The 12815-nt window shown below is 41.2% G+C and overlaps 1 protein-coding gene across 1 annotated transcript; it reads left to right on the forward strand.

The window, feature by feature from the left end:
- The first annotated feature begins 3725 nt into the window (after positions 1-3725).
- Positions 3726-12521, forward strand: LOC120575649. Its single transcript, XM_039826475.1, has 12 exons — positions 3726-3804; positions 4713-4926; positions 5014-5089; positions 5320-5579; positions 5695-5784; positions 6096-6166; positions 6618-6718; positions 6966-7169; positions 7809-8059; positions 10179-10319; positions 11112-11235; positions 11742-12521. The coding sequence occupies exons 2-12, from the start codon at positions 4726-4728 to the stop codon at positions 11912-11914; spliced, it is 1692 nt and encodes a 563-aa protein (XP_039682409.1). The 5' UTR covers positions 3726-3804; positions 4713-4725; the 3' UTR covers positions 11915-12521.
- The last annotated feature ends 294 nt before the right edge of the window (positions 12522-12815 follow it).

The following is a 12815-nucleotide window of genomic DNA, read 5'->3' on the forward strand; positions in this document are numbered from 1 at the left end:
CCTGGTTGGTGCACAGACTGGTCCCAGTCTTTTGGCACACGCCCTCTTCATCAGTTGTTAGACAGACTTTAGCTATGCTGATGGTCAGAAAGAACAATGCGCCACCAGATTGAGAAGTAACTTACTTTCATGGTCAAACTGATATCAAACTGATATTAACTTCGTTGCTGCACTCTTGTTGCTTTCGGCACGCACAACAGTATCCTTTTCTCATTTTGCATGACTAAGCTGTCACAGTGCTCTTCCACTAAACACACTAAACACACAATACTATTCAACTATAATTTGTATCCTCATACAGCACAGCCAGCTTGACTGATTATTTTTATTTCTTACAGATCCCCCTTTTTACACCTCAGGTGTGAATACTACTAAGCTTAGGATTATATGGCCCTCAAACTGGTAAACAATTGGCCGCACTAGGGGAACAAGAAGCAAGGTTAATATAGCATAGCATTACATTGGTGATTCACTTCCTTCATTGTCTGAATCAGTCTCATCACCATCCTCCATCCCCAACAGGGGCATGGAGTATGCTGGAGGAGCATCTTTCTGGGGATCTTTTTTGGTCAGAGCCACATCAATCCATCTGTTTACCAGAGTGCGACAACAAGGGATGCAACAGCATCCACAACACACCAATATGTCCAGAAACACTGCCACGGACATAAGCATGGAGAGCACAATTGCTTTGTATTTGCCAAAAACGTCCTCCAGCCAACTGGTGATGGGGTTTTCAGCCACACCCGAGTTCTCTGCTAGTTCATTGGCTAGGGAGGTCAACCCCTCCAAGGCTCTAGTGATGCTACCATCTGGGGCAGTATTATTGGGAATAAATGTACAACAAGCATCTCCAAACATGTGGCACACACCCCCTTTTTCTGCCAACAACATGTCTAGTGCCATACGGTTCTGAAGTGCCATGAGTGAGGAGGCGGCTAATTGTTCGGACACATCCCTCAGGCCATCCCTAGTCCGGTTCAAAAACCTCTGCTGGTATATATAGTTTATCCAGTCCACATTCTTGTTTGTAGTTATCCAGGGCAGTATAGACTAAAAACCCTTTGCTATCTGATTCTGAGCTTTGAACTCCTCTGGTACACCCCTTGGTATTCCAATTGCATCTATATACACCCTACTATCTATAGACCCGAAAAGGGTGCTTGGGTCTCCCCATGTACCAAAACCCAAGTCAGTGTCTCTTCAAGGAATGTTTGTGATAGGTAGACTGTACTGTCTCCTCTAGCTTCCCTGCGCTAATTGGAAGCATGGTAATCGGCAATAATAGGGACACTAAGGCGCAGGTGCCCCCCCATTTAGCAGGTAAGGATGGTCTAAGGCGGGGCTGTGTCCCACACATCCACCAGACATCAGCGAGTCCCTTACTCTGATTGTTAAACATCGGCTGTGTGACATTGGGAACGAATGTGTTGTGTTGTAGGTGTACATACAAAACTTCTTAAGTAGGTGTCCCACATTCATGGTAGAGCTGTTGGATTGTGTGATGCAAGTATAGTTACCAGGGTAGGCGACCACTCCTGGAGGCGGTTGGATTGCACGCACTCTGGGATACAGGAGAGACAGGGTCCTGCAGGCATCACTTTCCATGGTCACATCACTGTAAAGACTTAACATACAATTATAACCAATAGGGTCGTCCACCGGTGAGAGTGGGAATGGTACTGTCCCCAAATGAGGTCTTGCTTTAGCACAGATAACACAGTCAGACATTTTATGCGTTTTTTTCATCATTTTGAGCCACGTGTTACCTGAGGGTGTGAAACTGGTTTCCATCTCCAACCTTTCCTCAATGGTAAAGTCCTCTTAGTTCAAATGTTTTACTAATGGCCCTTTAGAGTCTTTCAGGACACCCATACCTGTGCTCATTGCGTCAACCTGGACAGTAATGGATGTGGACAGTGTACTATTACTCCATGGGTCTGTAACTCGAATGACGAACTGTCCTAATGGATCTTTCCCTTCAGCATACAATCCCATAACATAAGTCCCTGCATCCTCTGGTTTTGGATCCTTCAACGTCACATATATAGTATTACATTTCCGTTCCTGGCATCGTCCTTCCTGCTTTCTACCTACACTCAGTCTGGATTTCAGGTCCCTACGTGGTATCGTAAGGTGCATTGTATCATATGGTTCACATCCCACATTTCCCCAATCTGAGCCTGTGTTAGCTATGGCACACTTCCAACTGCCACACCACTTGTCTGAGTTGGCCGTGACGCATATGTATATGACTTCCTCTCTCCTGTCTTTGGTGGTGCATGGCACTATGTCGCATAGGTCTAATAGGGATGTGCCTGTGTGTCCCCTAATAAATGACAATGTGATCTGTCCCTTTGTTCTAGTCACCTGAACCTCCCTTCTTCCTCTGTCATATTTGGTATCTATGAACCAAAATAACAACATAACGAGCATGGCTGTAGATATTAGCATACCTATCCAGACCTTCCATGTGCATCCATAGTAGTATTTTGGTCTGGATTCACTCCCTTGGCCTGATTGCCTAAGTTTGAACGGGAGTGGCATTGTTGATCAAATCAGCTCTAACTTCCCTCAAATCACGGGAAGGTGTAGGCGCTGGGGCACAATGTGTCAGGCGGTGCCAAGCAGCTCCTGCCTTGCCTTTTACTTGGACAGAGTGTGAGGTAACCTCCCTCACTTCATACGGTCCAAGCCACCTGGTCCACTTTCTCTTGTGGACTTTCACTCGCACCCAGTCACCTACCTTGACACTGCTCCGGGGCTCCTCTTCTCCCAGGGTCCGTGCTCTGGCGACCTGTTCAGATAAAACTGAAGTAAGACTGTTCAATGCCTTCATGTAGTCATCATATTCTTGTTTACACACATCCAGGGATGGCATATGACCTCCATCCCTGGGTGGGCCTGGCATTTTTCTTCCAGTCAGTAACTCATGAGGAGATAAGTGTGTGTCGGATCCTGGGGAACTGCGCATGGACATAAGAGCTAACGGCAGTGCCTCTACCCATGTTAGTTTTGTACCTTCACACGCTTTAGCGATTTTTCTTTTCAGTGTCTGGTTGGCCCTCTCCACTAATCCCTGTGATTGTGGATGATAAACTGACCCATATCTGTGTATGATCCCTAATGCCTCTTCTACTTTCTGTAGATGTTTGTTAGCAAAATGAGATCCATTGTCTGATCTGATTGTGCGTGGTACGCCATATCTGGGTACTATGGAGCTAGAACAGTCTCAATAAAGATAAATGCACACACTACATTCACACATGCACACACAGGATTCATACATGCACACACAGGATTCATACATGCACACACAGGATTCACAAATGCACACAAAATTCACAAATGCACACAAAATTCATAAATGCACACAAAATTCATAAATGCACACACAATTCAGAAATGCAAACCAAATTTACAAATGCACACAAGATTCACAAATGCACAGGACAAGATTCAGAAATGTATTTCTGATGCACACACTAATATATCTTGATTTACAAACTGCTTGCGGTCTGTTAACTTCCCTGCATTTGTGTGTGAATTTTGAGACTCCCCTGACGTGGCTCGACTCGCACACAATATGCCTTTTTTTTAAAACAGATCTGCAACCAATCAGATATCTCCCTTATTTTAGCCAATCACAAGAACGCACCCCACGTGGGGATTGTTTACTTATAAGCCAATCACGAACGCGTTCGCACAGCGCTACGTGCCTGGGGTGTGGGCTAGCGCGGTCACGGTGGAGTTCAGTCAGTTGATTGAGCCCTCAACATGGCTTCTGGCAACGACAGGGGACCGGTAAGTATAACTTAACGTGTTTAGTTAGTTAGCTCCTTGTTATGAGATGTTGTTTAATTGTTAATGTTAACCGGTTTAATTGTGCAACTATCAACATAAGCTAGCGAGCTGAGCTAGCGAGCTACGCTAGCGTGTCTGCATGCTAATAGGGTCAGGCTAGTATCTTTCCATAAAGGTGAAATTTTTGTGAATTAAGTGACTGTTTGACAAGGTCTGTCGCCCCAAGCCGAGGTAGCAGCTCGGGCTTTTGTGCAGTTATTGGCCCGGGAGCTGTCCTCGGCCCCAAACGCACCGAGAGAGAGTACAGCAGTCAGGGCTGGAGGCAGTACTCCTCTGCCGGTTAACATGCTAGGGTGAGACAGGCTATGAGAAGGTGATACATTTAACTTATTATTTCTACATTTGCTAGTAAAGTATAAAGAGATGCCATAGTCCCCCATCTAACTATTCTTATTGCCCTCTGCCTGGTAGGGTTGGGAGTCTGAACTCCAAAACTAATTATATTCTGGGTTGGGGCGGGGGGTTGTTCCATGCAGGTGCTGGGCTTGTCCCAAACTTTTCATTTCAATTAGCTTAATTGGCATGAATTTTTAGGTGAAGAATGTTGCTAAAGCAGAAATTCATATAAAAATGGACATTTGATGCTTAAGAAAAGATTAATCAGTCCACCGAAGTTTTTGGTACATAGATAAAGCGTCATGTATTGTCTATTAAGTGACACATGTTCACTTTACTGACAGTGAGTAATATTCTTCTGACACATTTAATATTGGTGTCTGGAACAGTAATGAATAGCGTTAGTGTATTTTATACTTTTATTGAGATATTATTTAAATTATTGAAAAGTAGGTAAATGAAACAAAAAATATCTGGTTTCCCTACAAATCTTTTTGTCTTTCCCACATCAGGCAGTTCCAGAGTATGTTTAATACTGATCAGCCAAGAGGAAAACGACTATTCTCGACCCCTGCCCCTTGCATTGTGAAAAAGACAGACTTTCATATGTATGTCCTTTCGGTACCCGGTCAGTTCACACCAAAGGCCTCAGAAGAGCTAGAACTTGCCCATGCTGGCCTTGGGAAGAGGATGTTAAGTATACCAGACCACTTGAAACACGATGAGGTAATCCGAGTATATAATAATGTAAAATGGGTAATGATTAAAAATGTTAATCATTTGCAGAATAGTGAATCATTTCATTTTTTAAAGATTGTAGCTCTACTTGAGGAGGAATTTCCCGAACTGAAGACCTTACAAGGAGGTTGGATGTTTTTCAAGTCTACAGGTAGAATTTTTCTAAATCTCCAATTACGAAAAATATAGTTAATGTTTTTCCAATTCAAAACCTCAGATATGTCATGTGATGTCTGGCGATGAATTACCATTCACACCACTATTCAAGTTGTATAGGAGAGTACTATGACTTGTTTGCCTGACAAAATATAACTTTTAATATTAATGATTGTGAGACTGCAAGGTTTTAAAGGACTCTTACTACTTTCCATTTTAAAATAGGTGGTAGCGGACGTCGCAAGCTGTCCACAATTCCAACTGACGCTGAGGGTTACTCCACAAGGCTTCTTAAATCGGCATCTAACAATGGACAAAACATGGTATTTGTAGTTCCACTACAGGAGAAGCTTTCTACTGAACCACTTTCCTATGATTCAGTAGAGTTCGCCAAGATGCCACAGTCAAAATGCATTACATGTGGCAGTCAAATGCCTTTGCAGCTGTTGCCGTTGCATGTGGAGGAATGCAATGGCACATTGACTGTAAGCTGTATTACAACATGTCTCTCATTTCTTTTAGTTTGTTCAAATGACTGTTTCAAAGTATTAAGTATTTGTTAATTATATGTATTTTTTTTAATTTATTTTATTTATTTAGGAGAGTGAATCTGGGACATGTCTTGATGAAGATTGTTCAGTTCTTGAGCAGCCAGTCCCATCTACCATAGGCATGGATGAATCCTTGGCGGTAATAGATGTTGTCTTTTCTGTTGCTTTGGAATTTAGTAAGAAAGAATTACTTTTTTATTCATCACATAAAGTAAGCAGAGGTTTTAGTACAGAATAATGTAATGCTTGCAGATATATAAATAGATTGGGCATGACACATCTCAAACTGAATTTATTTTTTTTACTCTGACACATTTTTGATCATATATCACATATTTCCTGTCGCTAGTGAATATAACATGGTTGTAAAATGCAGAAAACATGACACTATTCTTATAATAATTTCATGTACGAAAAGTATTGATTTTTTCTTTTTTTTTTTTTTTGCAGGTCTGCCCAATCTGTCTTGCATCGTACCCAGCTGATGTTCTCCCATCTTATGCAAGCACATGTGGTGACAGGTAGGAAGTTTATGTCTGATAGATTCAGGTAACTGATAGTCAGACATTATCAGAATATAATGACATGTTTTAAGTATGAGGAATGACATGTGTAAAGAGTGTCATTTCATTAGAGTATCACGTTAAGAATTATCAGAGGAACACCTTTCTGCATAAATGGGGGGGGGAACAAACATGACATGTGTTGAAGTGTTTCTGGAGCTACTGGTGTTTGGCTGCCTCTGAGGGAATGTTAGCTTGCTAATAGTGACACCACCTTTGTCCCTACCTAATGTCTGTGGTGATATTGAAACATAACTCATCATTTAAATGATGCACCCCAATTACCAAATTCTTTTATTCATATTAATTCTGTATCACATTTAGTTAACCTAGTTTTCTATATTAACTCCATGTCTTAATTTTAATATAGGCAATGTTTTTTATTATAATTTATTTGATCTGTTCTAAGAATGAACTGTGCTCAACCCAGCGTAGCAGCCAGCCCCCCAAGGGGAGAAGAATTGCCAGGACCCCCAGTTCCACAATCGTCAGTTCAACAATCGTCAGCAGGTAATTTATGTACAATTACTGCTTTAGTGTTGCATTGTTGAAAATAATGTCAAAATAACTTTTGTCAAGTGATTTTAAAAAAGGAATATTGATTTCAAGTACTTGCCCATGATATATTACATTAACCTGCGGGGATTTCAAAATGTCACTGCTGAAACTAATTTATTCTTGCTTTGGAAATAAGTTGATATTAGTATATCCTTTAGAAAGCCCTTTGCATCAACAACTTTTTTGTGGTCAATTACAGCTTCAACCTGGGCCACTGAAGTCGACCCCCAAAAAGCATGCCAGTTGTTCAGAGAAGATTTACTGAACTGTTACTCTGAAAGTCCACTCCTCTCTCTATCACTCGACATGTTTGACGCAGAAGAAGAACAGGACAGTGCATTAATTTCATTCTATAAGCAGAATAATGTGAACTGGGCAGCTCCATTCAAGTGCAGGCTGAGAGGTATTTAATAAAGCATGTAACTTTTTTCATTATAGGTATTCTCTGAATTGAGTCCATGGCCCTTAACCCCCCTGTATTTATTGTCGTAGAAACTTTTAGCACAATAGCCATGCTCTGTTTACTTGACATAATCTGGTCGATTGTCCTTTTCACCTCAAATATGTTCCCCCAAGGAGATGCAGCAGTGGGTGATGGTGTCAACAGACATGTTTTATCAATGGCCATGTACTGAAGAATAAGTGTGTGTGTGTGTGTGTGTGTGTGTGTGTGTGTGTGTGTGTGTGTGTGTGTGTGTGTGTGTGTGTGTGTGTGTGTGTGTGTGTGTGTGTGTGTTGTGTGTGTGTGTGTGTGTGTGTGTGTGTGTGTGTGTGTGTGTGTGTGTGTGTGTGTGTGTGTGTTCTATGTTTTCATGTTAAAACTTTTTTTAATTGCAGTACCTTTTATAGCCTATTCATTGGACACGTATGTCATCAAATGAGGGAATAGTATTGACATGTAAACTCTACTTTAAATAAACGATATGTTCTAACTTAATCTAAATGAACCTCCAAAGACAGATTTGGGTCGAACTGTGATCAAGCATGTTTTTAAACATAATTCACAATGTTTCTTGACTTTATTTTTTGTTTTTATATTAAGGCTCTGCTGCTTCTACAACCCTTTTTGAGGGGGAAAAAGAACATCGGGTTCCCTCTGCAGCTGTTATCCTGCGGGAAAGCAACCTATTTGAGATGGCAGGTCGTATGATGGGTCATTCTTTCCTGCATGGTGGGTTCAGCTTCTCTGGACTCAGTTTGCCTGTGGTGACCCTATTGACTGGTGAGAGCATTGACACTGCTCTGACACTGGAGGACTGTCCTGATATTGACCATCGTGAAACAATTGGTTTGGTGAGTAACTTCGTTACGCATTGCATTTGTATGAATTACTACATTTTTGTTCATGTCACACACATGTCTGTGCTGAGACATTTTGTGATTTCCAAAGCTTTTGGTGTCTGTTATTTACTCCAGATGTTTTTTTATTGTACACTTTGCCTTTTTGTGGATTGCCTGGTGACAACTGTAATTATTAAATGCTTTTACCTTTTTGTGAATGTGTACAGTGCCTTGCGAAAGTATTCGGCCCCCTTGAATGTTTCGACCTTTTGCCACATTTCAGGCCTCAAACATAAAGATATAAAACTGTAATTTTTTGTGAAGAATCAACAACAAGTGGGTCCCAATTATGAAGTGGAACGAAATTCATTGGCTATTTCAAACTTTTTAACAAATAAAAACTGAAAAGAAGTGGGCTGCAAAATTATTCAGCCCCTTTACTTTCAGTGCAGCAAACTCTCTCCAGAAGTTCAGTGAGGATCTCTGAATGATCCAATGTTGACCTAAATGACTAATGATGATAAATAGAATCCAGCTGTGTGTAATCAAGTCTCCGTATAAATGCACCTGCTCTGTGATAGTCTCAGAGGTCCGTGTAAAGCGCAGAGAGCATCATGAAGAACAAGGAACACACCAGGCAGGTCCGAGATACTGTTGTGGAGAAGTTTAAAGCCGGATTTGGATACAAAAAGATTTCCCAAGCTTTAAACATCCCAAGGAGCACTGTGCAGCGCGATAATATTGAAATGGAAGGAGTATCAGACCACTACAAATCTACGAAGACCCAGCCGTCCCTCTAAACTTTCAGCTCATACAATGAGAAGACTGATCAGAGATGCAGCCAAGAGGCCCATGATCACTCTGGATGAACTGCAGAGATCTACAGCTGAGGTGGGAGACTCTGTCCATAGGACAACAATCAGTCGTATACTGCACAAATCTGGCCTTTATGGAAGAGTGGCAAGAAGAAAGCCATTTCTTAAAGATATCCATAAAAGTGTCGTTTAAAGTTTGCCAAAAGCCACCTGGGAGACACACCAAACATGTGGAAGAAGGTGCTGTGGTCAGATGAAACCAAAATCGAACTTTTTGGCAACAATGCAAAACGTTATGTTTGGCGAAAGCAACACAGCTCATCACCCTGAACACACCATCCCCACTGTCAAACATGGTGGTGGCAGCATCATGGTTTGGGCCTGCTTTTCTTCAGCAGGGACAGGGAAGATGGTTAAAATTGATGGGAAGATGGATGGAGCCAAATACAGGACCATTCTGGAAGAAAACCTGATGGAGTCTGCAAAAGACCTGAGACTGGGACGGAGATTTGTCTTCCAACAAGACAATGATCCAAAACATAAAGCAAAATCTACAATGGACTGGTTCACAAATAAACATATCCAGGTGTTAGAATGGCCAAGTCAAAGTCCAGACCTGAATCCAATCGAGAATCTGTGGAAAGAACTGAAAACTGCTGTTCACAAACGCTCTCCATCCAACCTCACTGAGCTCGAGCTGTTTTGCAAGGAGGAATGGGCAAAATGTCGTTCTCGATGTGCAAAACTGATAGAGACATACCCCAAGCGACTTACAGCTGTAATCGCAGCAGAAGGTGGCGCGACAAAGTATTAACTGAAGGGGGCTGAATAATTTTCGCCGCCCAATATTTCAGTTTTTTATTTGTTTAAAAGGTTTGAAATATCCAATAAATTTCGTTCCACTTCATGATTGTGTCCCACTTGTTGTTGATTCTTCACAAAAAATTACAGTTTTATATCTTTATGTTTGAGGCCTGAAATGTGGCAAAAGGTCGAAAAGTTGAAGGGGGCCGAATACTTTCGCAAGGCACTGTATCTGCTTTAGCTGAAGAATGGTGAACTTACTGCAGAAGAAAACACCAAAGTGACTGATCTTTGCCTGTCCTGGGATCTTCCATTTCCAACCTCCACCAATCGTGTCTGGCTGTTCCAGGAACTGCTTTCACATGCAGTAATTATTTTATAAATTACCTTGTTAGTATTTATATTGGAGGTTGGCCATGTAACTCATGTTACATCTGTGCCTACGGTCTCTTTCCTATAAAATAGTGCCTCTGTGTAAATGTTACCTTCTGTCCTGTCGATTCTGTCTGCAGGTACTTCACCGTGTTAAACAGCCAATTAATGAAATACGGAAAGGCCTTAAACAAACAGGAATCTGGCCACTTCTTTCTGATAGGCCAGATGTCCACCGCTTCATTTTCCCAAGGGAGTCAAGTGAGGAGCTTAACCCACAGGTAAAGCCTAGTTCACACTACACGATTTTTAGCCCAATTTGCCGCTCATCGACCGCCGGGCTGTGATCGGGAGTAAATCAGTGATCGATCGGCGGTTGCCAGTTATGTGTGAACTACTCAACGACTCATCAAAACGGCGCCCCGTCACATCGCCAACACCAGCCAGATATCTAGCGTGAGAAATATCTGGAGAAGTTGGCCAACTCGACATCCACATCCAGTCATTGAGAGCAGGCAGCTACTTTTTCACTACAAAACACTTTTTACTCCCCTCCAGCGCTCTGTAGCTCAGACAGTCCCTGCTACCTGCGTGTGCTAATCCATTCTTTCACCCAGATTATTTGGCTTTATAACTGCTATCTTTATAATGACAAACAGCTGTTTTGTGTGTAGGTTTGCGTCATTTCCCGCTTCACATTTCACGTGTTTTCTTGACAATGTGGTTTGGAGACCTGTGTCAGGTGACACAGCTGCTGTCAGCGTGTGCAGTGTGTGACCCCGTCACCGATCAGTCACGTAGTGTGAACGCCACGACGACTTCAAGACTTGCCGTTGGGGGGGGGGGGGATTTACTTATTTATTTTTGCAAAGACTGTGTGCAGTTTTGTTTGTCACAGGGGTGTGTACATCTAAAATGAGAGGTTTATTTTAGTCATATGTTAAAGTTGTGTTACTTATGTGACAGAAATAGATTGTTCATTCATAAAAAGATCACTACAATTTTGAGATCACTTTGCAACATTTAATAAGTTTAAATCCTGACATGATAGGTTTATATTTGATCCCTTGTAGACCGTGATCCAGAACATTACCTGGCCACAACCTAACTTTGACAGCGACGAGGATGAGGACGACACTGTTCCATTGGAGAAAATCAGTCTTGTCACTGGATTTTTGAGAAAATTCATAGAGGAAGGTAATACTGTAAATGGTCTTTATTTCCTTATTTTTCATTCTCCTCTTAATTCACACAATTGTTTCCTCATAACAATCCCAGTTGCTACAATAATAAAGGGTTCTTCATATTTACCACGTTTTATGTGCATTTGTGTTTCATTTTATCTGTGTGAGCTAGTTTACGGTTTTATTGTCAAATGGTCATGTTTCTCTCCCTCCTCCTTTCTGTCCTCTGCGGTGTGCTTTACAACCGCACAGGGATAGAAGACATAAATGTGAATGTTTGACAGAAACGGTAAAGCCCAGCTCACACTGAGAAGAAAAGAAACACAAATGCACATAAAATTGGTAAATTAAACGTCATACTTTGTTTACATTCCACAGTATTTACATCAGCATTTAAAGTAATCCTTTTGACATTCTAAACTAGGAGAGGAAGAGACTACAGGGATTTTACTTTTGTAAAGTTTGTACTGTTTAAGTTCAGCACTGATATTTTGAAGTGTACAATTTTCTCTTCCATAGCGTCACCAGATGTGCTGCGTGACCTGATGAAGTTTTGGGTGGGGTGGGAACTGCCAACAACAAAACTAAATCTTGAGGTTGTAACCTCAACTTATCCAGCTGCTCTCACCTGCTTCTTCAAGTTGAAGCTCCCCAGCCACTACCAGACCTACAAGATTTTCACCAGGACTTGATGATGGCCCTCAGTTCCATAAGTTCTGGCTTTGGACTTGTGTAGGTGTAAATGTCATCGACTTCTTGCACTCAGTCACTCTTTTGAAATGGAGTCACTTAAAAGGGCAATTCCTGCTAATTTATGCACCATTAACGTTATAAAGTTTGACTATTCTACTTGTCAGGCGCCACCTTCACCTGTCAAATACTTTGGAGTTTTTTAGTGATTTTCATGTTCTTAATATAGCTGCTAGTGTACTTTTGTGATGTCCTCTGCAGTGCAATGAGCTTGGATCATATAAAGATCATCTCTTTGAGAGTTGTGGCAGCTTTCTTGGCCTCTCTAGTTCATTAAGCTCAGACTTCCATAGACCTTTAGTTGTATTTATTGAACAGCTAGTACATGTTTAATACATTCAGATGTTGAGGTAGATACCAATTTCTCCAATATTACTGTTGCCCTTTTACAGTAATGTTCTAAATGACAGTGTGTACACTTAACACTGTTGGTTTTGTAAAGCAGATTTGTCTAAATTTGTTACCCCTTTACAGTGGTGTGTTGTAAATACAACTGTACTGCTACATTTGATAAATTTAAACACAAATGTTATGTTCCCTTGAACAACATTAAAGGTGTTAAACAAGCATTTTTATGGTCTTATTCTTTATGCCCTGATTCATGTAGCCATTTCAAATGGCCTTCTCACTCAATATTGGACCAATTCCAAAAATGTTTTCACCACCGTTACAGGGACAAAGTTTAAAAAATACAGGAATTTCTTTAAAGCAATAAATCTGTTCTTTATTAACATGTCTTATTTACATATAGCATGCAAAGCGCAAGTAAAAAAGTACATTTCATACTATTAAGTCAACGCTCCATGAATGTTGAAAAAAACCCAGCAACAACACCTAAAAGGA

This window comes from Perca fluviatilis, chromosome 16, assembly GCF_010015445.1.
Source record: "Perca fluviatilis chromosome 16, GENO_Pfluv_1.0, whole genome shotgun sequence".
Classification (NCBI taxonomy): domain Eukaryota; kingdom Metazoa; phylum Chordata; class Actinopteri; order Perciformes; family Percidae; genus Perca; species Perca fluviatilis.

Excerpts from the sequence above, each read along its gene's own strand:
- LOC120575649 (XM_039826475.1), top strand. The coding sequence starts at position 4,726 with ATGTTTAATACTGATCAGCCAAGAGGAAAACGACTATTCTCGACCCCT. Across the intron at positions 5,090-5,319 it reads GATGTTTTTCAAGTCTACAG|GTGGTAGCGGACGTCGCAAG; the intron begins GTAGAATTTTTC and ends ATTTTAAAATAG. Across the intron at positions 6,167-6,617 it reads GCAAGCACATGTGGTGACAG|AATGAACTGTGCTCAACCCA; the intron begins GTAGGAAGTTTA and ends ATCTGTTCTAAG.